General features: G+C 41.4%; 2 protein-coding genes across 6 annotated transcripts in view; both read left to right on the top strand.

Moving 5' to 3' along the window:
* The window catches only part of TSPAN2 (tetraspanin 2), a 70043-nt gene extending 61765 nt beyond the window's left edge, over positions 1-8278 (top strand). Inside the window, exon 8 of the mRNA XM_077335006.1 lies at positions 1300-8278. Within this exon, the coding sequence (XP_077191121.1) occupies positions 1300-1365 (66 nt within the window). The 3' untranslated portion in view covers positions 1366-8278. The remainder of the gene's footprint in view (positions 1-1299) is intronic.
* A 4862-nt stretch (positions 8279-13140) lies between these two features.
* LOC143836132 (mitochondrial glutamate carrier 1-like) lies at positions 13141-25213 on the top strand. 5 transcript variants are annotated; one of them, XM_077335002.1, is made up of 11 exons: positions 13141-13280; positions 13775-13993; positions 17436-17567; positions 18065-18190; positions 19354-19409; positions 20452-20542; positions 21431-21549; positions 22960-23161; positions 23247-23401; positions 23673-23748; positions 24025-25213. In XM_077335002.1, the coding sequence occupies exons 3-11, from the start codon at positions 17548-17550 to the stop codon at positions 24182-24184; spliced, it is 1005 nt and encodes a 334-aa protein (XP_077191117.1). In that variant the 5' UTR covers positions 13141-13280; positions 13775-13993; positions 17436-17547; the 3' UTR covers positions 24185-25213. The 5 variants fall into 5 exon arrangements, with proteins under 5 accessions (XP_077191117.1, XP_077191118.1, XP_077191116.1 ...); XM_077335003.1 differs by lacking the exon at positions 13775-13993 and having other exon boundaries at positions 13206-13280; XM_077335001.1 differs by lacking the exon at positions 13141-13280 and having other exon boundaries at positions 13301-13993.
* The last annotated feature ends 875 nt before the right edge of the window (positions 25214-26088 follow it).

Genomic DNA, 26088 nt, shown 5'->3' with positions numbered 1-26088 from the left:
AGTCACTGAAGCAGTAGGTGCAAACTTAAATGGACTCCGGGGAATGGTAGAGGACAGGAAGGCCTGGAGGATCATTGTCCATGGGGTCGCGCTGGGTCGGACACGACTTCGCACATAACAACAACAACAACAACTGATACCTATATTTTGGAGACCAGTGGTAATTTCAGGAAATCTCCGAGCCCCATCTGGAAGCTGGCAAACCTATGCTTGAAAGACTGCTTCTTCCACTGCTTTGCAGCCTACCAGCCTAACTTCCTCACATTATCTCCTGCCACAAGTTGCCATTGCCATCCTATGCACTAGGGGCCATCAGGAGAAAAATGTAGTAAAATTAAACAGTTTTTTCACTTCTGGGGCAAACTCAGAGAGTATCTGGTGATTCGTAGAATGGTCTAACATTCTGTTCAAGTTTTCCAATGGCAACCCCTTTGTCCCATCCCACCCCCACTCCAAACTCCCTAATGATGGAGTTTGCCCTTTAACACCATTTTTATAGTCTGCTTCTTGCCTGAAAACAATAACGCTCATTTGAAGCTGTTTTGTGTTTTATGCTCTAGCTGGAATTTTAACACTGAAATTTAATAAACATAGTCCCAAGTATGGATCAGAGACATGTGGAGAGGGGTCCCAGTCTTAATCAAAACAGGCCATCTTCCTACCTCTCTATGCTGTCACTAAGCACGACAGGGGGAAATGGCAGGTTGGGTAGCTAAATAATGCAGTGAGGATGTGGCACAAATTGGAATGAGGGTCCTGTACAACTGCAGCTATTTTTAAATAATTGCTTGGGGTAATTAGATCTGCAGCCTCTCAACTGTCTTGACACTCAGAACAAAACTACAACTGGCCACAGATCGTGTAGCTGTCGTGTAGCTGTCAATGTCATCTTAGAAGCAGTTGTAGTTCTCTAAAATTGCTGTAAGGCCTTCTTCTGGATCAGGCACGCAACATGGAGCTCTTATTTGGAAAGGGCAGTAGCCCAAGGAGCTCAAGGAGCTCTTATTTTTCCCCACACATGCAGGGAGACAGTTACTGCACCTGAAAAGCTACCTTTGGTGGGGTGGGGAAACTAGAGCTCCTGTGGCTGGCCTGCACCTGATCCAGGATTAGGCCTTGTGGTAATTTTTAAAGAACCACTACTTCTAAAATGGGTGGGCATATGGCTGCTTGTGGCTTAGCTCTCAGATGTAAAACTGCTGAGTGATCTTTGTACCAGTTATGTGTTTCTTATGAAGTTACAACAGGAGAGGGGAAGGAAGGAATGGCCATCCCTAACATATGGTCTTTATCTTCCAGATCTTTGGCATGATCTTCAGCATGGTGCTCTGCTGTGCAATCCGCAATACAAGAGACATGCTCTAGGACTCTCAGTGCATAACATTGCTTACACACCAGGGAATGGAGAGCTTCCAGACAGAACTCTGCAAGAAGCACTTGCCCTGTTCAGCTTAACAACTGTAATTCATTTTAATTAGTGGTGTTAACCAACTGACAGAGGAATGGGGACGTTTGGTGAGCCTAAGAGTTTGCATCATTAGTGTTTCAAACTTCAAGTCAAAATCCAAGCAAGTAGGATGGGTATAACAAAGCCTTTTCCTTAACCCCCCCCCCCCCAAAAAAAAACAAGAAAAGAAAAGAAAAAAGAAAAGGCAACAGCAGCATCTAAAACAAAATTAATTTTAAATATGAAATTTGCACATACGTGTGGGTGAACAGTGCCTGTATCTCCATATTCAAGAACATGTATGTTGGCACACAGATGCATGTGGTGCAGCTGCACAGATATCTGTATATACGGTACTCCATATGATTGTATGTATGTTTTGTGGGTGTCTGTATTTGCATGCATATTGCTGCAGTATAAATATATACAACTATATATACACTTGGGTGCATACCCAGGCTACTGCCCTTTCCAAGTGGACTCCTATTTGCTGATAAGCCGTACAGAAAAAAAGCTTTCATGTAATCTTCAACCAGTTTTTGCACTGCTCAAAGGGGGGGGGGGATAATTCAAATTGAGAAAATATACTGTAAGCTACTAAGTCTGTTCTTAGGCAGGTTTCCTCCCTTAAGGATCTCTGTTGGGCCATGTGCACACTTGTTTACAGACCAGGGCTCTTATTTTGCTGGAAGCCTCCCTAGGAATCCCTGACCTGTACGAACGATGACAGTACAATAAAGAGAGAGGGATAGGAATTCTAACAAAATGCAATTTATTGGGGGGAAAGAACAAGAAGCCTTTTACAGGTGATATGCAGCTTCTCCCCGCCCCCGCCCCCCGCGCAAACAATATGTTCCTGATAGAGATTAATTTTTTCTTGATGCACTGAGTTTCCTGTTGTTGTTTTTCCCCTCTGCTAAGCATTTTTGCACGACTGTCTTAATTGTTTTGTTAGGGTTGCCAACCTCCAGGTGGTGTCTGGAGATCTCTCGGAATTGCAATTGGTTCAGTTCCCCTGAGAAAATGGCTGCTTTGAACCATGGGCTGTATGGCATTATACTCTACCCTACCTTCTCCAACCCCCTCCCTCCCTAGGCTCCACCCCAAAAATCTCCAGGTATTTCTGAACTCAGATGGCAAACCTGTTGATCACTAGGAGGAAAAAAGCCTTTTTCTGTACAATGAACGGGATGGGGGAAACCTACACTTTTTAATTGCTGCAGTATTCCAATAATTGTTGGCTGAACACCAGTAGCAAGGTATCCTGTTGTACTTTTAATGAATGAGGGTTGTAGCCTTACTTAATTGTAACTAGATCATGACCCCTTTTTTAAAAACGTAAAAAAAAATTAATCTGTACAAAAATAAATATTTCCAGTATGCTACAGACATGATGACAAGGGCAGAAGGTCACTATGGATGATACCAGCAATGTGACATTTGCACAATCACATTCCATACAAAAGTCATAACAGCAGACTTCTGAGAAGATGTTTGTACTGTGCACAACAAATCAATAAAATTTGCACGTTTCTAAGGCAGACCTAAGCAGAGTGGAACCACCTAAGACAATTTATGTCAGTGACCTTACTAGCGGCAAGTGTACCCTGCTGGGATTGCACTGCTATTGTGCTAAAAGTGATTGACTGGAACGGAGCACAGAGATGAGGATGGGGGGAACAGAACCTTTAAGTGCTGTCAGGAGCCTCCCTGTCAGTGGAGGCCCAGGTCACAAATGCTGCCCACCAGGCTTTCTACCATCTCCACCAGTTGCGGCACCTTACTTGTCAATGCCCAGCCTGCCCACCAAATAGACTGTGCATATTTGACCAGTGCTCTTCCACCTGCACTAGCTTCAAATTGAAGACCGTATCAGGTTCAAGGTTCTGGTTCTTATCTTTAAGGCTCTAAATAGTCTGGGACCTTTGTACCTGGGGACCGCCTTCTCCATTATACCCCCCAAAGAAATCTACGATTGAGTGCTCAAAACCTGCTCAAGATCCCTGGCCCTCAAAAAAGTAAAAATGGCCTCAACCACAGCCAGGGCTTTTTTGGCCCTGATGCCAGTCTGGTGGAACACTTTCCCAGATGAGATCAGGGCCCTGTGGGATTTTAAACAGTTGTACAGGGCCTGCAAGACAGAGTTGTTCCACCGAGCCTACAGCTGAAGCCTGTAAATACCACCAATGAGCTGACCTCCCCGTATGAACACAAAGGATAACTCCACAGTTAACAGCAAGCATTCCACTACTCCCTCCCTTCTCATCGGAGGGAAGGCAATGGGCTCTGACTGTTTTTAAATGTAAACCTTGATTATTTTTAAATGTTTTAAGTATTGTTTCATTATATAGTATGTTGTAAGCCACCCTTCAAATAGAAATTTGAAAATAAATTTAAAATAAATAAGAAAGGCAGGGAAGAAGCAATTCTGCAACCTTTCTTATTTGTTTGTGTTATATTCAGATACATCAGGAGGAAGGCAATGGCAAACCACATCTGTTAGTCTTTTGCCTTGTAAATGCTACGGGGTCACCATATGTCAGCTGTGACTTGATGGTATTTTACACACAAGATACACCAGCCAAACAAACATTTATAATCCTATTTATATTTAAAGTAAATTCAAAAACTGCTTACCTTTGCCTTCTCTTCTTGGAAAAGTCACCACAGACACTGTACTTAAATCATGGCTACACATGCTAGAGAAGAATGCAGAGGGGCCATGTTACTAGAAGTGACTGCAGGATCTGCTCAATAAAAGGCAATGATCTCTGTGAAGGTCCTTCTGACTTGCAGAGCATGAGTCCGGATTTTGAAATGAGAGAAGTCACATTTTAATATCATCTTTGTTCTAGTTCTATCTGCAGGGCATTTTAACTAGGCCATGCAATAACCAGAAATGCTATTATTCATTGTGGGTGAAAACTTTTGTTATATTGTTATCTTATACCTCAGGAGTGAGTTTTCATTTACGCTTTTTATTATTTTTAATTTATTTCTCGTTCCTTGAAAAACATAAACCAATGGACATAATCCAGTTAGCCAGTGGAAAACAGTGGTGCAATCTCAGTCCATTAACAATCAAATGGGATCATGCCACTGATCTCCAGAGATACAGCATTTTTGTACATCTGGCCCATTTCTGGCATTTAGAACTCAGGTAATAACCTCTGTTCTTCAGTCTTTTTCTGATTCTCTTGTTATGTTTTGTTGTGAAAAGGAACAGGCCTTCTAAATATGTCAGCAAGAGCCATTGCTAATACTTGGATGTGAATTCCCTTACAGTGTATTAAAATATAAGAATTCAGGAAAGGCCTTTGTTTGAAGAGCAGTGTGCACCCAAGTGTGTGTGTATGTGTGTGCGCATGCATGTTTATTGAGAGAGAGAGAAGCCTCAAGTTGTGTCAAGTTTTTCGTCACCTTTCCAAAACATACACATGCACTCAATAGTCCAAAGAAATTTCATTTACATGATTTGTCTCTGAGCCTTGCCCCAATTCAAACTCTTGGGCTGTAGTAACATAGTCCAAGTGCTGAGGCCATGTGCTAGGCCTCAGGAGTGATCATAGTGTTTGTGCATGCTGTTCATCCTGGCCCTTGCCACATGGGAGATGTTTCCAAGGAAATGAATGGCTTGACACAGCCTTGTTTTTCCAGTCAGGGAACTTACTTGCCTGCATTTTGGGCAGTTCTTACTCATATGTGCAGTTTCATTTTCTGGTTGAGGATTCAGAAATTATTGGACAATGTGTCTTTTTTATATCATTTTTTTTCCAGAAACATTCTTTACCCTAAAAATATTTTGAAATTATTGTATTTGATGGAAATGTCTACTTTTCCCCTATTTCAAACATATTGTTTAGGAATTCATGTTCCATGGGAAAATTAAGAAGAGAAACGTGTAGAGATTTTAATCTAACTTGGACGTAGAATTTACGTCAAGAATTTAAAATTTTCCTCAAGTGGTGGACTATGTCCACCAGCAAGATGCCCAGGAGTTCTTAAATGCTACAGGACAGACCTAGGAGCTGGAAGCACCATTTGGATGATTACTTAGTCTTCATATGCATCCCTCAGTCTCCTTTCTGTTATTTATCCATCCTTACTTGGCTTTAGTAGATGAGAAAAATAATCTGCTGCCTGCACATAATTGAAAGAAGAGGTCCAGTCTGCTCTGTTTTGACTAGCGTGGAGCGCTTACACCCACTCCTCCTGCTAATTAGAAAAGGTAAATATTGTAGCAAAGTCACAGACAGAAACTGGTCAAAAAAGTACACCATTTATTAATTGTTGACACTTCAGATAAACAGTCTTGTGCAGACTTCACCCGCTCTGCTGAAGAGAGCTGATAACTAAGCTATGCGTTGAGTCCCAAGGGTGGGGATGTGGTATCCACAAAGACAGATTGGGCCATACACACACTCATCATGAGTGAAACTGGAGCAGCAAGGATATGCACAGAACATACATATGCCAGTATTTTAAGTTCTTGGTTATCCTTGTTTAGCATTACTGTAGCACAACATGTTCGCTTCTGCCTCTTTCACTATTGACTCCACCAGAGTTGGCAAGCCTTGAGAATTCTTAAATGCCACTTTGTTATTTTTTGGTTGCTTCTTAATAGCTAAGTGCCTTTTTGGAGACAGGGCTGAGTGCCAGCTATGCAAAAGCAAGTACTGTTTAAAAATCAGACTTTAAAAATCAGACTTGAGCTATGTTATTACTTTATTGTTACTTTCTGGTGAATTCTCATTTCCCCTGTGTGTTGTGGTATTGTGTGTGCCCTACTTGTTCTGGCTCATTTGCCTTCCAGAAACAATAAAAAGCTGTGTTTGGTGTCATGGCACTGAATGCATATTTTCTGAAAAACAGCAGATATTAAGTCTGTAATAGTGCCTTTAAACACTCAACATCTGTAGCCTTCTCTCCCCTTCATGTCTACAATTATGTGTAAAGCCACATGTGAGGAGTCCTTCTATTCTGCATAAATTTAAGCATATGCTATCTTGAATACCAGGAACTGCTGGCAGGTGATTTAGCTCTTTCTTTAACATTGCACTTTTCTATTGCAATTTACTAACGATATGCAATAAATGAACATGTTGCCATGCAGCCTGTTTTTGGATACAAATGTCCATGGACTCTAAACCATGTTCAGTGCAAATTGGCATGCCCAGATGGTCGACCCAGTCATCAGTGAGAATGGTTCACTGCTTGCCCAAATAAATATGAACACTAGCTGTCAGTTCTCTTTTGAGTTTACAAAACCAGGAATTGTCTTGAAAATTAGCAAGGCCTGTACATATCAGTAGTCACCATTAGGGTAGGCAGGTGCCTTCAGCTCATGAAGGAATCAGGCACCTTTCATTGTGCAGCTATTTCTCACTTTATTTGCAAATTCTTCTAGATAGTGCACTGTCTTTCCTGGAAGGGACTAATGTGATATATGGCCACTGTAGGGAAGGAGGCACATGACTTAGCAAGAGAAGGAGGTGATTGTGAACACATGACGCTGCCTTATTCTAGTCTTGTACACACAGTACATGCACCTGCTTATATCTTTACATGCTCCTACTTATATCTGCATGTTAGAAAGAACCACTGTGCATTCAGTTTAAAAATAAAATTGGGGACCAGTACCTGGATAAATATAAGGTTTAAATCACATGTCACTGTGCATACATTGAATGTATGATAAGAAAAATGCAGCCTATATACAAAGAAAAAACAACTGTACACATGTTCATAGTAATGTATATAGGTCTAGTGAATAACACTATTGGTCTATCAAGGTCAGTATTGTCTCCTTTGACTGGCAGCAGCTCTCCAGGGTCTCAAATAAAAATCTTTCACATCACCTGTCCCGTTAACTGGTGATGCCAAGAATTTAACCTGAACCTTCTGCATGTAAAACAGAAGCCCTGCCTCTTGAGATATAGCCTCTCCTCATGGCCAAATCCTCCCAAGCATCTTCAGGATATCCATGTTGTGCAAGTATTCCTCAAGCTACCCAGCACAGACCAAATGGGTCTTGATCAGCAGCACTATGAAAACTTGGCACATGGTACTGCACTCTCATGGAGGCAAATATGGAAGCTGGAGATTCTTTACAATACTTTAAATAAAGCCTTATCTAGAAAGGGAAGCATCCTCTCACTTTTGCCCCATGTGGATCCATTAGAACATTATGCATCTAATAGATGTTCTGTCCTGCCTAATGTAATCACAGGCATCTTTGTTATCCTCGGGAATGATTATGTGGATTTTTAGAACTTCTGCTGCCTTCAATGAGTGGTGTGTCATGATACTCACTGACAATTCCTGGCAACCTACAGGGAGATGGCAAGACCTGATGGAAACAGTACAACAAAATAGCCATTCTATAATGGTTGGTGCCTCGTTTGCTGATATCCTAGGAACATAATGCAGTTATGTGAAAAAATGTACTCTGTCTCTGTTAAAATGAATGTGGAAAAACTGTCATTTCCATTCTGCAAAGTATACACTTTAGAATTTTTCCATGCAACTTCATTAATTGTTTCAAATGTAGGTGGAAATGTTCTCCTGCCATACTACACACATTTTCAGTCCTTCTTTCTTCCCATTGTATCTGAAATCAGACCGCATCAATGCACTAAGCAATTAATTTGGGTCCTAAGAAAGCAAGCATGTTTAGTGTTTAATGATTTCCCCTGCTGTAAATGTTGTTAGCCATTGTTCTGTCATCAAGACTTGTTCCAGTTTGGTCTGCTCTCTGTGTGCATTTTTCTATCACAGTTTCTCTACTGAAGATGATGCAGAAATCTAATAAAAAATAACCTGGAAGAAAAAGTTGTGGAGTATGTTTTTTTACTGCACTATTTATTTCCTATATCCAAAGCACTCTGTAGTACTATAGAGTTATTGGGAATCACTTGCTCTAATAGTGCATTTGAGGAGTGCTGTGATATGTGCAGGTAATATGTTGGGGGCCACAGAAACATGCATGCAATACATAAACTATGCATATTATCCCTTTCACTCCATTTTGGCATTTGTTCTGCAAATCCAAAATGAAAACAGTAGTTATCCTTAGTGATGCTGTAGTGTTTATCTTTGTTCAGCAGCAATAAATGACTCTGTAGTTTCACTTCACAGCCTACCCATTTTCTAAGTAAACATTTGGTAAGATTTCCTAAAACTCATATCAAGAACTATTTCTTTGTGAAGCCAAACTGGTTGCTTCTTGTTCTTTGCAGAAGCCTTTTTCATATAAGTGGTATATTCTTGAAAGCACATACAATGGAAGGAGTACTGGAATAATGAGGAAAAGATAAAGAAGGCTACTTGAAATGGCTATAGCTGACATGGGTAGAAAACATTTGGGCCTTTTACATGTGTAAAGGTAACAGTATCCCCTGTGCAAGCACCGAGTCATGTCTGACCCTTGGGGTGATGCCTTCTAGAGCAGTGGTCCCCAACCCCTGGTCCGGTGACCGGGATCAGTCCGTGGATCAGTTGGTACCGGGCCGCAGCTCCTCCTCGTCCTCCTCCCTGGCTGCAGCTTTGGGGGCTGCCCTGCCACTCTGCCTCTGGCACACCTTTGGTGCTCTCCAGCAGCCACCATGGCTGGGGCTCCCCCTCGGTGTGGCACTGCGCAACTGCTGCTGGCAGCGCCCCCCAGTGGGCAGCGGGAGGTCAGGGGCACCGGTGGGAAAACAAGTAGAGCAGGGGCTTAGGCGGTGGTGACGATTCCTCAGTAAAAGACTACCCACCCCCCCGGGCCTCAGCAAAATTGTCAAGCATTGTCCGGTCCCTGGTGATAAAAAGGTTGGGGACCACTGCTCTAGAGTTTTCATGGCAGACTCAATACAGGGTGGTTTGCCTGTGCCTTCCCCAGTCATTACCGTTTTACCCCCCAGCAAGCTGGGTACTCATTTTACCGACCTCGGAAGGATGGAAGGCTGAGTCAACCTTGAGCCAGCTGCTGGGATTGAACTCCCAGCCTCATAGGCAGAGCTTTCAGACTGCATGTCTGCTGCCTTACCACTCTGTGCCACAAGAGGCACCACTACATGTGTAGTGTGTCCTATTTAACCACCATTTCAGCATTCATTGGGGCAGGGTCTTAATCATTCAGTCCACCTTCATGGTTAATCTGACAGCATTTAATCCTTCCCTGGTCCTTTTCAAAGCTTTTTTTTTGGGTGCACACTGCAGTACTGAAAACTTATTGGGCAACATCCAGCTGCAGCAATTGCAGTTTTTCCAAACCATGTGCAAAATATGTCTGTATTCTTGATATGAGAAATTTTATCTTGGAAATTGTACATATTATATCAATCAATAATTTATGCCACATTTTATTTTTTTAAGAGTAGAGTTGGAGAAGCAGGCTTGGAGGAAAAAACTTACCATAATATTTGGCATTTGCATAACCCAATGATTCTAAAGTCAAACATTTCTGCGCTGTGATCTGTGGAGTTTGAGGATGATTAATAACCTTCAAGTATCTGAAGCTGTTGCTCCATTCAGCAACAGAAGCTCACTATGGGCAGCCCCTTTGGTTTTGTTCCCAGCACCTGCTCATCTCTTTCCTCACTTGCTCTGTTCTTTAAACATACTGAAACATGATCATCCTGGAAAGAAATCATCAGTGTTCTATGCCAGCCCTGTTATTCTATCCCGTTTTCCCCTATCATATCTGCAAAGGCAGCTCTGCATTCATAAGGCACATAGAATGTATAACATATGTATAACATAACATAAGCGACCAGCTTCTAGCAGCCTTTAAGCTACAAAGAGGTTGTTTGTATGGGAGAGGGAGAAACAGTATAGCAGAGTCAATAAAGGAAGAATTAAACCCTGTTATCCTATTAATCAAAGTCCTTTTAATCAGAATCAGTAATGATTAAAACGTCAGGTAAAACATCAGCTTAGAAATACCAAATTCAAATCTCCATTTTGCTATGAAACTCATTTGCTGGCCTTGAGCCAATCACTTACCTCTCTGTCATATCGGTTTTATGAGGCTAAATTGAAGAAGTACCATATACCTGATGGCAGCCTGGTATAGAGTTAAGAATGGCAGACTCTGATCTGGAAAACAGGACTTAATTCCCCACTCTTCCACATGCAGCCTACTGAGTGACCTTGGGCTAGTCACAGTTCTCTCAGAACTTTCTCTGGCCCATCAAACTCACAAGGTGCTTGGTGTGGGGAGAGGAAAGGAAAGTGATTGTAAGCCACTTGGAGACTCCGTAGGATAGAAAAAAGCAGGGTATAAAATCAATTCTTCCTCCAAATTGACTCTTCTGAGCTAGTTCAAGGAAGGTGAGATAAATGTGATTTTGTCTACAGTATTTGCTGGCGTATAAGACTACTTTTTCCCCCTGAAAAACATGCCTCCAAGTGGGGGGGGGTCGTCTTATACGCCCATTCATCTTATACGCCGGCAAATACGGTAATCCTTATTTGTTATAGCCTAATACCTATTACCAGCTGTAGAGGGCTGTGGCCATTACCCATAATAGCTAACAGAGCATGGAATCCCTGTGGCACTTTATGGACTAATAGATTTATTGTGTTGTCTACTGGAGCCCACTTTGTCATGCATGACTCATAAAAAAGGAAAATAAATGGGACCAAAATGTCACAAAGGGCAAGAATTAAAGGAGCTCTATTATAGATTTCTATGTGAGAGTTAAATGCAAACATGGATGCAAACAGTGTAATTTGATAACGTGTTACCATGGAACTAACTGGGAAATTTTGCTTAAGAATTGTCAAGCACATTATCCATTTACTTGAAAGGTTTTAAGAACATGGAAGCCTCATTTGGGATAGGCTAGCAACCCCAAAATGGCTCCTAATATCTCACTACCTAGTCTTGCTGGCTTTTTAGAAAAATGTTGCAGCATATGCAGACTTGTTTTACAATGGAGTTAACCCACCAGCACCATATTTAGTTTTAGGTTTTGTTTTGTTTGTTTTTTTTGCATAAAGTGCATTTTGACCTTCAATTGATCTTAACACTCATTATTGTATGAAAGAGTGAAAGTATCCTGTTGTCCTGAAGGTTGTATGCAGAAGATGGCATCTTCTGATGAGAATAAAACAGCAGTGGGAATAAACCTACAACCTACAACCTACAGAAATATATAGGCAGGCATCTATCAATGACATTTCTAGAATAAAAGAAAATGTGAGTTAAATATTTCACTAGAAGTTTGAATTCACGTCCTCTTCCTCATTTCTTCTACAGCTTTTCCTGAAATAGATTCACTGATTTCAATTGTGATTGAAAACATACTGCCAGTGGAATTTCTGCCTTTTACACAGTTGTAAAACATACACAAAGCCAGGGAGCAGGGGGAGAGTAGAGAAAGGCAGCCATGGTATGAAGAACAGAATATTATGAGAAAATTGGGCTCCTGATTTGCGCCTGGCCAGAGCAGAGTATCCGGTAACGCTGAAATTAGGCAGGGCTGTTCAGAGATACCTAGACTGTGTGCTGAGATAGGCAGTGTAAACTAGAGTATGAATGCCTGCCTTACAAACTGAGTTTCGGATTACAACAAGCTCTCGCTCTTGCTCCTTAGTTCTGCCAAAATGGGTCAAATGAGAGGGAGCATGGCTCAGTCCTCCCCGGAAGTACTAACCATTTTTTCTCATTCTAGACTGGGGGAGGGGGAAGTGCCCTTTCTCTACCAATAGTCTTTGTTGAGGAAATTCTGTTCCATTATATCTGAAGAAGTATGCTTGCACACAAAAGCTTATATCTTGAATAAACTTTGTGGATCTTAAAGGTGCCACTGGACTCCAACTATGCTTTGCTGCTTCAGACAGACACAACTATCCACCTGAACGGAATTGTCATGGTGATTTGCATGTTCTGAGACTGGATCATGTGACTGAAAACAAAGCTGGAGAATAAAGTGAAAATCAAGCTCTGGAAGATGCTCTCAGTAATGAGGTGTTATAAAATTCATTTTCAAATTAATTTTTTTTTCATTTCCCTCATTTCCAAAGAAATCAGTTAGTTGTGCCAATCCCTTCTACAGTTTCTTAGTTATTCTAATTGCAATTCAACCTGAAGCAATGGGAGTGAGGGTATGAAGCAGATATGCACATTACGGCCTTCCAGCAAGCCTTGGTTAGGTACCAGCTGGCCTTTCTCATGGAGTGTAAAGAATTTAAGAGAAGTCATGTTGGATCAGGCCAGTGGCCCATCAATCCAACATTCTGTGTCACACAGTGGCCGTAACCCAGATACCATCAGGTGGGCCGTACATGAAGCAGAAGCAGGGTTTCAAGAAATGGCTTTTAGCAGCTTCCCTCTGGTTAGTCAGCTGCAGCCTTGTGTCTTGTTTCCAACAGAGATTAGGGCAGACAGAAAGAAAACATAGGTGGGGAAACAGAAAAAGGAGGATGCAGAGAGGAAAGCAAATGACTATGGAGATGCAGACAAAAATGCTCAGTGAGGAACAGCAAAGACCAATAATTTAACATTCAACACAAACGCATTCCTGTGCTGCAGGCATATTAAGCCAGAAGATAAAAACCAAGAGATTTGCTTTTAACCCTTCGATAAATCCGGGTTGATGGACGATCTGGTAAGTGGGAACGCTGGCGCAATATTTTGTACTAGAGTGGTTGGCCAAAACAGGTATTAGATGATCCCCACCCCTTTAAGCATCTGAACCTTCTGCTGGGAGGGGCCGGGGGAGGAGAGTCATTGGGCGGACTCCCTTGCTGTGACCAATCACAGGGCGCCTCGCGGAGTGGCGGGAGAGCGTCGTCTAGCCGGGGCTGCACTGTGTGTTAACGGCGGCGCCGCTTGGGCAGGAGGCGGGTGAGTGGCGGGGAAGCCGGGATTGCGGGGGGCGCAGACTCCGAAGCGCCGCTGCTCGTCAGTCGGCTCGAAAGGAGGGCGCCGGGCAGGGCCTTTCTTTGGCTTGGTCTTGGCTGGGCAGTTCGTGGGCAGGAGAAGCGGGGTGGGCAGGCAGGTCTTCCCCCTCCCGGAAGGTGGTCGTTGCCAGCCTCCAGGTGGATCCCGGAGCCCTCCCGGAATTACAACTGATCTCCAGATATCAGATCACCTGGAGAAAACAGTTGTTTGGAGGGTGGAATGTATGGCGGTGTACCCCACTGATGTCCATCTTCTCCCCATAACCGCCCCCCCCCAAGCTGAACCCCCAAGTCTCCAAGAATTTCGCATGCTGAAACTGGCAGCTGTAGTTGAAGAAGCTCTTTCAGCCTTGCATTTCTGGGTTGGGGAAGCTGCACCTGTTGAGTGTTTGCTCAGCCGGCCATTGGAGTCCAGCCAGTCACCCCTGTCTTCTGCAGGATGGTCACGGATGGAATCCGAAATGAGAGTTGGGCCAGGAAGGATGATGGAGGTGCAGAAGGAGCCAGCTGCTGGTCATAGCTGGCAGTAGTGCCATTTTCAAGCTGTTGTAGCGCCTTTTGCGTTGCTGTTCTGGCAAGAAGCCGACTGACAGAACACTGCAGAGGGGGGAAGCCTGTGGAGGAAGCTCCCAAGTGACCCTCCCCCACCCTGATTCCGTGAGTCCCTTTACTTCCCAGTGGGAAGACTGACATTTCATGTGTATTTGAAAGGGTCATAATGCTTAACTTTTGGAATAGAGATGGTAATCCAGAATTTGGCGTGCCCTTCTGATGCATAACATTTCAGTGAAGCACCACTTCACTGCTAATGTTGCTGACATTATTCCCTTCTGCTCTGGCAACTGATGGATTCAAAGCAGAACAGGGACTGCTGCATCTTTTCAGTCTCTCGTGATATGCTGTTATTTCAGAACAAGTACAAGAAAAGTACAAATTTGGTCGAATAACTGCATATCGTGAGAGACTGAAAAGAAAAACTTCAAAAACCAGGGAAAGCGTGAATGTTCAGTTCTTAATATATTTTATTATATATAATAATGATGATAATAATAACAATACATGATAATATATAATAATTTCAGTGAACAACACTGAGAATCCCTCCCAATAAAAGTGGAATATTTATATGCATTGGCTGTGCCACTTCAATTCATTTGGGGTAAATATTTTAGTGTTTTTTTCTGAATTACATATTTTTCCTGTATCAAAAGAAATGAAAATCCCTAGTTTTCCTCAGGCAAGAATTATAATGGTGATTCATTCTTGCCTGTGGCAATCTCACAGGACAGTAAATCATGGCAGTGTAATTCTACTGCTTAGCAATTGTACAGAATTAAGGCGCCTTTTTGAAATGTGACTCTTTCGTAAAGCAACTGGAATTTCCCTGTGGGCTATAAAGGTCACTATCTGCCTATCAGTGCAAGCTAATAATAGACCATTGTGTGTGTGAAGCACACTTCTCTGCTACTAGTACTGGAATCTTTATTTCCAAGGTGGCTTTTACTTCTTGGTTACTTGCTCTTTAAACAGGCTGCCACAGGTGTTAATCTCATCATGGGCACAGGGAATTCCCAGTGATTCAGCTGGTGGACCACATGTGACATTGACACTCCGCAGACACATTTCATCATATTAATGTTGCTCTTCCTTGCGTAGACTGATGACACTTCAGTTGGCTTGGAAAGAAGTCATCCTATCCACAGAATATTTTATTTTCCAATAAGGAAAGTAAAGAATTTGTGACCAGAACCAAAAAAATCATAGATCAACATCAGTTAATAGAATTAGTACTTATGTTGGTGTTAATTTCCTCCTTATAACCATCCACCTGCCCATTTGTTACAATGCAAATGGGAAGTCAGGTGATGCAACCTAAATATGTTTTACTCAAAAGTATGTCTTAGGAGTTCATTGTAAACTTAAGTGGCACATGACTCCTTTCAAAAACTATTGTTACTTCAGGAAAACCTTTGGCACAACAAATATTCTAAGTCCTCAAAATGGCTCAGGGAACCAGAACCGAGTTGCAAGGCCATTATAGGAGCAGGTGAACTGGGAAGGAAAGCTGTAGGTGGTTTGATGGCAAATTTGGGTTTTATCTACATGAAGTGTATAAATAGCCATGAAATTTAGCCTTTATCTCTGTAATGCTACGTATATAAATATTATACATGAAAAATAGGATATAAACTTTTTCAGTGTTAGCCCATGTAGTGTAGTGGTTAAAGAATGGCAGGCTTGAATCTGGATTACCAGGTTTGATTCCCCACTCCTCCACAAGAAGCCTTCTGGGTGACCTTGGGCCAGTCACAGTTCTCTCAGCCCCACTTACCTCATAAATTGACTGTTGTGGGGAGAGGAATGAAAGCCAACTCTAAACTGCTTTGAGACTTCTTAAGGAAAGGAAAGGAAGGTATAAAACCTAAAACCTACTCTTCTGCTTTTTCTGCTCCTTATTCTCCTCCTCTGTTGTGAGATTCTTGCATTTTACGTTTGGGAGTAGAAAAGTTGCATGGAATCACTTCGTTGGTTGGTCCCTAAAAGCTGAGTAAGTGTAATTATGGATCTGACTTCAAAAAGTTTGGGAATCTGGATTTACCTGTGATGGATTTACCTTAAAAAGATCATATTCATAAAAGGCTATGAAAGCTTAACTCTTCACAGAGCCAGAGAGCCTTGCTCCAAGAGATCTGATTAGTGGGTATCAACTGAATAGAGAGTTCAATATGAATCTAGCTCTGACAGAGCTGACTGAGTCTGCATTCAACCCTGCCAGAAGAACCTAGTACTGACAGAAGGAATTAATACTGATAGGGTTTATGTTTAGCCCTGATGAGAGCAGCTTAACAGAAACAGAGTACTGGAAAGGTTGGCAGGAGGAGTAGGTAGTTAGGTGAAGACTCCCTATAACCGTTTATGCACTGGAGGTTTTATGCTGGGCTACAGGCTGGAGTTTTAGTCATGGCTGGTTGCCCCACCTCTTCCTGTACCCACACAGGCGAGCATTTGACCCGGTGTACCTCATCCGCCTCCGATTTGTGCCCCTGCATGGGAGCTGGGGCAGAGAAGTTCCCAGTGCATAAACGGTAATTCAGGCCAGAGGGTAGATCTTCTAGTGAGAGAATAATTTCCTTCCTCAGATGGAAAAGGAAAATAGCTCTGAGGAGTGGAGTGATCTGATGTGTCTGATGAGTTTAGAACCTGCCTTTTAGTTAAAACTCAGTTAAAACTCAAGAAGAGTCCTGATGTGTTTAGTGAGTGAGTTTTAGTAGTAGACAGAGTATTCCTTCTAGAAACCAAAAGAAAGTATACTGAAGTGTTTAAAAATCACTGAAACAAAAGCCTCTCATTCTTAAGATTCCAAGACTCTATGCAAAGCTTAAAATACCCTCAGTTGCTTGAAACATAATGAACTGTAGTCTGTGCCTATATTGATTTACCTCAGAAATTTCCCCCTGATTTTGCCTGACCTTTCCCCTCTACATTGAATAAAAGATCTGATATTTTTTAATTTTAAAAAGCCTCTTGAGTTAAAAGCCTCTTAAGTTAAAGGAGGGTCTCAACCCTTCCTCCAGGTTTCTGAGATGAGCCAACAGCAAAATTTCATACTGTGAGAGGGTAGAATAGACATCATTCTTCAGAAAAGAAGAAAATCAATAAATAGGACTGTTCAGTCAAAAAGGAAGAGAAAAACAGAGGGAAAGTCTTGTTTTGAGGGAGGGAAGTGGGCTGTCATTAAGTCACTCTTTAATGTTTACATAGCCCAAGTTATAATTTGTGCTAATAGAAAATCATACTTTGAACTTGCATCAGATATTTTCCTTTCTTTCCATCAAACAGTGTTACTCCAACCTACAACTTCACAGGCATTCTTACGTTTCTGTTGCATTTTCATTATGGCACAAATTAGCCATCCAGGTATTAATAACAGATGATGATGCTTAGTGTAACAGCAGCCATGGGAGTCTTTTCTGATTTGTCATACTGAATTTGAGATGGTGTGAACTGTTTGAAATGCCTGTATTCTTGAACAGCCAATGAAAGAACTTTGGGTTATTTATAGAACGGATAGATTTTAAAGCTTCAGTTCAATCCACAGAGATTAGACAGAATTGTCTCTTAGAAGGAACCAACTTCTTGCCATTGGCAGCTGGTATTACTGACCAAAAAAGGGTTTGGAACACTTTTCCTTTGGTGTGGTCCCAAAGAAGATGGCAGAGAAACAGATAAGGTATGTGTCTTTTCCACATTTTGAATAAAGTACACCAAGCATCAGCATATGACAGACTTAACGAATGAGCAGGAGATCATGTGTGTTAAAAATCAAATGCATAACAATTGGTCTGGTATAAACCACATGTGGAATAGTAACTAACAGAAAAAGATATGGAGAGAATCTTTAAAGACAACTGCGGAACAGTTGTGAGGTGATTTGTTGTGGCACTCTTGTATAATGCCATTGGGTTTAAACAATTGGTGGAGTGGCTGGGCCCACCTCCTCAGATGAAACGGTGTGCCTAGGCAGGAGTGTGATGAAAGAAGCTAAGAGTTAATAATTTTATGGGAGGAAGAATAAGAGAGGAGAGCACATTATTGCAGAGAAAATGTAAGCTCTAAGAATATTAATGTGGCATCACTGTGTAAGTCATTAGAGCCAATTGAATGTAAATACATATTTGTAAATATAGTGCGTTTGCATTCAGCTGAGTTGTATTTTCTCTTGTTCAGTTTGCCTGCAAAGCTCATCAATGGAGGAACTGCTGGAATCATTGGAGTTACTTGTGTATTTCCAATTGACCTAATTAAAACCAGGCTACAGAATCAGAGGACTGGACAGCAAATCTACAGAAGCATGTAAGTTACCTATTGGTAATTTGATTGATGTGTTCCCATAAATCTAGTTTCTTTTGTATGTCTTCAAAAATAGAAAGTGTATTCTCAAAGCACCTTTGCATTTGTGTTCGGTTTCTCTATTTCATTTCATTATTTCATTTAACGTAAAGCTTTTGTATAGTTGTGGCATATTCTATGCTTATTGTATGTTAGCTGCCTTTGTATTAGAATAATCATTTATCATTATTTGTAGATACATATAAAACAAATCCACCATCAAGACTGGATTGATGGTATAAAGTATGTAGCGTTAGCATATTAATATAAATAGTTTGTTTGGAAAATTAGCCTTTTGACGTCCTGATTCAATAAAATAATATTGTCTTATGTTATATTTCACTTGCTATAATAAGGTTATGTTTTCTTTAACTCTTGTTGATAACGTTAATCATTTTTAAAAAGAACTTATTACCGGGAAGACTTGCTTCCACATAGAAGTTCTGCTTTGCATTCTCTTCCAAAGCATAGCAGATGGGGGGCAGGGAGACTTTTGCATGACATGGACATTGTCAGTTTAGTCATTCATCTTCTGGGTTTTCTCCAGCTTACCTGCATTTTTTTCCCAACCTGCTTTGGTATGATCTTTCTTGAAAGGATGTATTCAAGGTAGATTTGGGATCTGTGATGGTAGAAGTTTCCCCCACCTATATCTCGTGTAGTTTTTTTCCCCATTTCCCCTCAACACCCGCATTTAGTGTTTTAATCCTGTAGAGTTATGCCTATTACCACTTTTAAAGCAAAATAAGATTGGCAGTAACAGAGGGTGAAGTGGTCACAAGTACAAGGGTAAAGCACAGAAAGAATCTATATAGGGAAGCTGTGATGCTGCTGCAAATGCCTCTGCATTCTTGGTGGCAAATGAGAATTAGGGAATCATCTCTTTTTGGAAGTAATTAAAGAGATGTAGATATTACAACAATATTGTTATGTTATAGACAATGTACATTTCATATGGTTTTAAATCCTGTAAACTGTTCTGAACTAGGTATGCTGGGAGGAGTGGTTATAGAAATCAGATAAAAAATAAATAATCCCTAGAACATTTGAAAGCTTCTGTCCATTGGTTAGGACATGTCTCAGAAGCAGAGGTTGTCTGACTGCTTTGTTCATTGTATTTTTTTCAGGTTGGATTGCCTAATTAAAATACTACGTTCTGAAGGCTATTATGGAATGTATAGAGGTGAGCCTTTTCCATGTGTTTATAATTGGTTTTAATTAATGCTGAAAACCACTTTTCCAATATTCATTTTGCCTGAACGTTAAAAGGTGATCACAATTTTTTTGGATTTCCTCTCACTTTTTGAGCATTTGGATTAAAGAGTTCAGAACTTAGACATTGAGAACTTAAAACATGTAGAATGAAATACAGTTTAATTTTGTAGATTTGCTTACATTTTAGTAGTGGGGCACTTTGATGAATGGACCCCACGAGGTTTGAGCAATTGCCTATATGAAATCAATCATTAATGTGATAAGCCATCCATATATGGAGGAGTATATGGACTCCATTTTGATTATTCTACATGTTGGAATAAATCTTTCAGATAACATTTTGAATTTTGAAGCATTTATTTACCAGCCTTTCAATTTCCTTGGTTTCTTTGTTGGACATTTTAGTAGTGGCTCAATGCTGCACTCCAGAAGAGTGGAATGAGCTTCCAATTCTGACTGTCATCCCTTTCTAATTCGCAACAAGATACTTACCAGAAGGAGACTGAAGAAGGAAATGAAATAGAGACAGGCAGCAATTTTCCACATAACTTGCCAGGGAACAAGATACCCCTTAGAAATCCCCATAGGCGCAATGCCAAGTGGGATGCATTGCATAGGTCTTTTCCCATAAAATCCAAACCCCACTGAGGGTGCTGGTTCCATGGGAAAGACCAATGTGATCAGCCCAACTATCCTGGATGATTCAGATGCAGCCTTCAGATATGTGGCATGTATCTGTGAGAGTGTATGGAACATTACAGCTTCTAAAGCTGCAGTCCTGTGGCTGTTTTCTGCATAGTAATTGTACTGTACTGCCTGCAGTGCTGAAAACTTTAGCATATATGCCTGTCACAAAGCCGTAATCGATTACTACTGAATCTAACTTCTATGAACTGGAACCTGAGAAACTCTCCTATTGAACTGCAATTGAATGTAATTTATTATTTTATTACATATTTAAAACAAAGGATACCCCTTGGTTGCAATTAAACATGTGTTCTTATTTTTAGGTGCTGCAGTAAATTTGACCCTCGTAACACCTGAGAAGGCAATCAAACTGGCTGCTAATGACTATTTTCGGCATCTCTTGGCCAAGGATGGGTATGTTATCTGAGAAGTTACAACTCTGCCATTTACAGTTTATATATAAGTTAAAGTCTCTGTTCATTTTTGAATTTTAAGACCTTCTTCTGTGAATGCAACCAATAGTGCAAAATGCAATAAAAGATCACCTTGCAGGGAAAAATGGTATATTCTGTGCATTGTGGCAAACTTTGTGTAGTGAGATAGGGAAAGGAAGGTAGGAAACAGAGACACGTTATCAGATTGAGAAATAGCCATGTTTTAAAATGAAATCAGTTGGGGGAAATGTAAAAGCAATGGCAGCAACATGACTAGAAGAAAAAAAGTTGGTTCTTATATGTTGCTTTTCTCTACCCGAAGGAACCTCAGAACGGCTTACAATCGCCTTCCCTTTCCTCTCCCCACAACAGGCACCCTGTGAGGCAGGTGAGGCTGAGAGAGCCCTGATATTACTGCTCGGTCAGAACAGCTTTATCAGTGCTGTGGCGAGCCCAAGATCACCCAGCTGCCTGCATGTGGAGGAGCAGGGAATCAAAGCCAACACACTAGATTAGAAGTCTACACCATACTTGTTTGGTGGGGAAAGACTCAATAATGAAAGAGAGAAGGCAGTGTGATTTAGCCCAAACTAATGTTTGACCCTCTAATGAGTTATATAGTGTTTGCAGGAGAGCTGGGGAGTAGAGTCCAGATGATGACAATTCCTGATGCTTTTTGTCAGTGTCTGCGATAGATCTCATGGAAAAGGCTAATAATGGCCTGGCCTTATAGAAACTATATAGTGTCTCTCCCGTATAGCTAGCTTGCTAATAATATAGTTGCTGAACTGAAAGAGCATTACAAGCTTGAATTTTTATCTGCAACTGAATTTGCTCTGCCTTAACAGTTCTGTTTTCTTGGTTACAGAATGACCCTGTCTTTAGCTAAGGAGATGATGGCAGGCTGTGGTGCTGGAACTTGCCAAGTTATCATCACAACTCCTATGGAAATGCTAAAAATCCAGCTGCAGGATGCAGGGAGGCTAGGTAACTGCAAATGCTGTTTGTTTTTCAATAAATCCAGTGCATCTCTGAGAATCAGTATTAATCTTCCATACAGATTGAGTTTCTCCATACAGCTCTTACACAAGCCTTGTTAAATGTACACACCTGAGAGGTTCACTTTTACTAATTTTTCAACTTCTGTTAATTCTGATTGCTGTAGAGTACATCCATCATAACTTGGTGGTTTGTTCCATAGAATATGAGAACAGTTGCAGGTACTACTGTATGGTCTGATCTTTTCTTCTACTGAGGGAGTTAGCAAAGCAGTCATACAGTTTTTTTTAATGACATCATCTTTGGTTAGAGATTCCTAAAAGTAAAGATTTCTAATATTTTGGAATATTTTGCTTTGAATAGTGATTGTGGCAATTTAGGTTGCAATATCATGCACCTTTATACATATGTTAAACTCTGAGTATTGGTTTATGAATTGAGCTAAAATTGTAATTCAAAAGGTAATAGAGCCACAACGTAGGTCTAGAATTAGGTACTATTTCTTAATTATGAAGCCTGAGGGAGAAGGATAGAACAGTAAAAAGTGGAACATCTGAACCACTTTGTAAAACCAGGATCGGATATGTGTGCCTGATGCCCTGGAGAAAAGAACAATGATGGCCAATAATGTAATATAAGATAGCACCAAGAGACAAAGGTTTGTTGTAGTAGTCAGGTATCCCTTATCCTCAAACTTTGTTTCAGTGGAGCAAAGTGAAGAGCAGGCCCTTGGAAATCTTGCTGCATATGCTTGCTACATCTTGGCAGATTCTGCACACTGGCAGCTCCACTGGACTGCCAGCGGTGGATTGCTGCGGAGCTGCATGCTCTGCAGTAGTCTGTGTCCACACAGGGGACACATTTCCTTGGGACACATGGTGTCCCGTTGAAATTAGTCCCCCTGGGAAACAAAGCAGTAGCAGATCGCAGAGGTGGCCAGGGGGTTTTATTTTGCTGGAAGGTGGGATTGTGTAGAATGCAGTCCCATCATTCTGCAAAATAAAAATAAATGCCCCGGTTCGCCCTGCAATGCAGCAAGCGCTGGGAAGCCAACCAGGGCATTTTTTGCTCCCTCTGGGCCACCATAGGACAGGCCCTGTTGGCCCCCGCAGTGGGCTAAGGAAACTCAGGAAATTCCACATTCCCTTAGCCTGGGTCTTCTGGGGCCTGATCCACACCAGGCCCAGGCCCAGGCCCACACCTGGCAGCAACGTCATATGAAAGCAGAAATTTGCCCCACTTCCATTTGGCTGTTCTCTCAGCCTTTTCTGCCCATGCTGAATCGGCCCTTGATACATTCAAATGCATCCAGGATTAGTGTATACTGATAGTGGGAGAGATCCAAATAAGAATTTTAAAGAGACCAATGGCCTTGATATATATAATCTTTTGTTTCAGCATCACAACAGCATGTGAGCAGAGTTCACTGTTCAGCTCCTGGATGCAAACTTGTAGCTGTGAGCCCTGCTCTGACCAGAGCTTACAACGTGGGACCTGCTGTCCTTCCAAGGAGGATATCTGCAACACAGATAGCAGTCGAGCTTCTTCATGCACAGGGCATTAAAGGACTTTACAAAGGTCTTGGAGCCACCTTGCTGAGGTTAGAAAGGTGCCTTCTTGCTTTTCTCATTCCCACACCTGTTTTCTGTGTGCCTTTATGTAAATATATGATTCCTCTTTTCTAGGGATGTCCCATTTTCCATCATCTATTTCCCACTGTTTGCCCATCTGAACAAAGCAAAACAGAATTCCTTAGAGGGAAGGGCCCCTCTCTTTCGTTCTTTTCTGGCCGGCTGCATAGCTGGCTCAGTGGCAGCTGTATCAGTCAATCCATGTGATGGTAAGAGAAATTTTGAGTACCTCTTTCCTGCTTTTGTAATTTATTGTGTTTGGTGCTGATCAGTCTGATAGCCATAGGAAATTCCTTGAGAAATAATATTTTTAATCCATTCTTGGAAGCTAGTCTTCATCTTTGGATTTTCTGGGCAGGGAAGGTTGCTGCATCCGGGACAAAATTTAAGACAAAGGGAGGTGCAAAATGCTACAGGGTTACATTCTTGCACTTGCCTGCATTAGTCCTCTAACCTGCCAATTAATACTTTGTTTTGCAGTAATAAAAACTCGTCTTCAGTCAATGGGCAAGGGAAGAAATGAGGAGAGCTATAATGGAATTAGAGATTGTGCAAGGTAAGGAATTAAAAACCTATAAAAACTTGTGAACTAGACTGTCCAGCAAGAGTATAACAGTATGGAACATGGTCAAGCTTATTGATAATAAGCTTGCCGGTACATTTTTTGGGTATGTTCCTGAAGAAGTCAGGTGTTAAGGTTTTCAGGAGGGACATGTACAGAAGTGACTGGGGGCATGCATGAGACAGATACACAGCCAAGTTGAACTATGTACACAGCCAAGTTGAACTATTTTTTAATTCAAATGCACTGTGTTTTGTTTTCTCTTCTCAGGAAGATTTGGATGAATGAGGGTCCCATAGCCTTCTTGAAGGGAGCTGGCTGCAGAGCACTGGTTATTGCACCTCTCTTTGGTATAGCCCAATGTATTTATTTTATTGGCGTTGGAGAATTTCTCATTGAGCTGTGCCAATATCAAGGACTTTCCCCCTAGACCTGTCTTCTCATTCTTTGGACCTACTGGAATGGAACCCACAAGGACCACTGGCAAACAACTCACAAGAAAGCAATGGCAGCTCGGGATTGATTTACTGATGTTTCTCTTTTGGGGAACCTGGAGTCAAAGCCAAGGCCAGGATTCTGGAGCCTATGTGCCTTGATTGTAATATGAGATTTCTTGTGATTTTAAAAGTCAGAGTTGTGATACCAAGGTCAGACATCTGTATGCGGAAAGTAGAGGCGTGTCTTCTAACTCTGGGGGTTGAGAGACTGGAGCCTCTGAGAATGGAATGACTCAGGCTCGCTTTAGTGAGCCAGGCCACAGGGGAATGCAACAGGAAAGTTTTTTGTTTGTTTATACGTAATGCAAAAAAAAAAATCTTTTAAATAACATTGGTGGGGCCAAATCTTTTTGGAAGAACTAAACGAGGCAATTGCACTTGGAATGGTGTACCTGTTATTGACCAGCACCAGCTGCAATCTTTCCAGCCACAATGGCATGAGATTTAACAAAACTACCTTTGTCATCTGCTGGCAAAAATGAACTGGGGAACAAGTGTGTGATGTTTTTATCACTTACAACCGTACCTTAAAGTATAGAATTTGGTTCCTGTGGCAACTGTTCTCTGTCAAAGTGATTTTAGACAATGTAAGGGTAGATTACCACTTGGATTACCACTCTAGGATGTCTGTCAAGCCACAGATTCTCAGGAGCGTTCTCCAGAACCCTGCTACCGCTTCACAGGAAGCTCAGGAATATGTCTGCTGGTTAATAGTATGTTTTGCAACCAGACTGCCAAGCAGTTTATCTGTGTTCTGTGAAGCTATTCGGCATGTTTACTGTTCAGATCACTCAGCTCACCTGGGAGGCTTTCATCAAGGTGGAGAGGTGAATTTGTATATGTTCTTTACCAAGGAAATATAAGTTGGTCTCTAGAAATACCACATATTCCATGTAGATGGTGCAAGAGTGATATACTTGAGCCTGACACAATAAAAAAGATTCAGACCTGAGTAATGTCAAGTCATGTGTGTGCTTGCATTTGTGTTCTTTGTGCTTGCTGGGTGGTCTTTGTAATCTATGCTTGTTATTGGAGGCCTGGACTGGCCATGGATTTGGATGTGTTCTCTGTATTCAGTTCTTCTGTTACCTTCTGTGCTGAAGAATACATTGGTTTGTGCTCTGTGAACATTGCTAATTTGCTTAACAGGAAATTTTCCATAGGACTCAAATGGCTTATCTAGATTAATAGGCTGTTCTGTGCTATTTTCCCCTGCCGAGAGCCAAGTGAACATAACATCATTGATAAGAAAGAATGCACTTTTTAAGTATGCTTTCACTGCCCACTGCATGATGAAAACAGTTACTTTTTGTGGACCTATGCTATTCCAAGAACCTGTGAAATATGGCTGCCATGAGGTACTTGCGTTCGGTAGTCCATGGGCAACAATGCTGAGGCTTTAAGACACTAGACTGCCTAAACTGAGCAGGTAAGGCTTTGTAAGCAGGCATGGACAGTATAAATTTGTGTTTCTGTGAAAGTATGTCTGCTACATTCTGGTCAACTTGCTTCCTCACTCACTGCAAATTGTAAAAAAAATTACTCCATAAAAGACTGTAATTCAAGGAGCCACGGGCCTTCTCCAGAAGTAAAAGTATAATCAACAATGTCTCATGGGAAAATATATGCCTATTGACAAGAATATAATGTTATCCCTTCACTTGCATCCTAAAAGCCAATAGTTTGTTCTCTCTGTGGTTGTAGACGTGTCCAATAAAGTCAAAGTGTCTGGTCTTCTGATCCTGCGAAAGAAACAAAGCTTCCTTTCACTTTTTCTCAAGGAGGGGAATGAGTACACAACCACTAAGAGTCTCCATTCACTCTATTATGCCTTTTC

This window comes from Paroedura picta, chromosome 4, assembly GCF_049243985.1.
Source record: "Paroedura picta isolate Pp20150507F chromosome 4, Ppicta_v3.0, whole genome shotgun sequence".
Taxonomy (NCBI): Eukaryota; Metazoa; Chordata; class Lepidosauria; order Squamata; family Gekkonidae; genus Paroedura; species Paroedura picta.
This window is presented reverse-complemented; position numbering and strand designations above follow the sequence as displayed.

Excerpts from the sequence above, each read along its gene's own strand:
- LOC143836132 (XM_077335002.1), top strand. The coding sequence starts at position 17,548 with ATGGCAGAGAAACAGATAAG. Across the intron at positions 19,410-20,451 it reads CTATTATGGAATGTATAGAG|GTGCTGCAGTAAATTTGACC; the intron begins GTGAGCCTTTTC and ends TCTTATTTTTAG. Across the intron at positions 20,543-21,430 it reads CATCTCTTGGCCAAGGATGG|AATGACCCTGTCTTTAGCTA; the intron begins GTATGTTATCTG and ends TCTTGGTTACAG.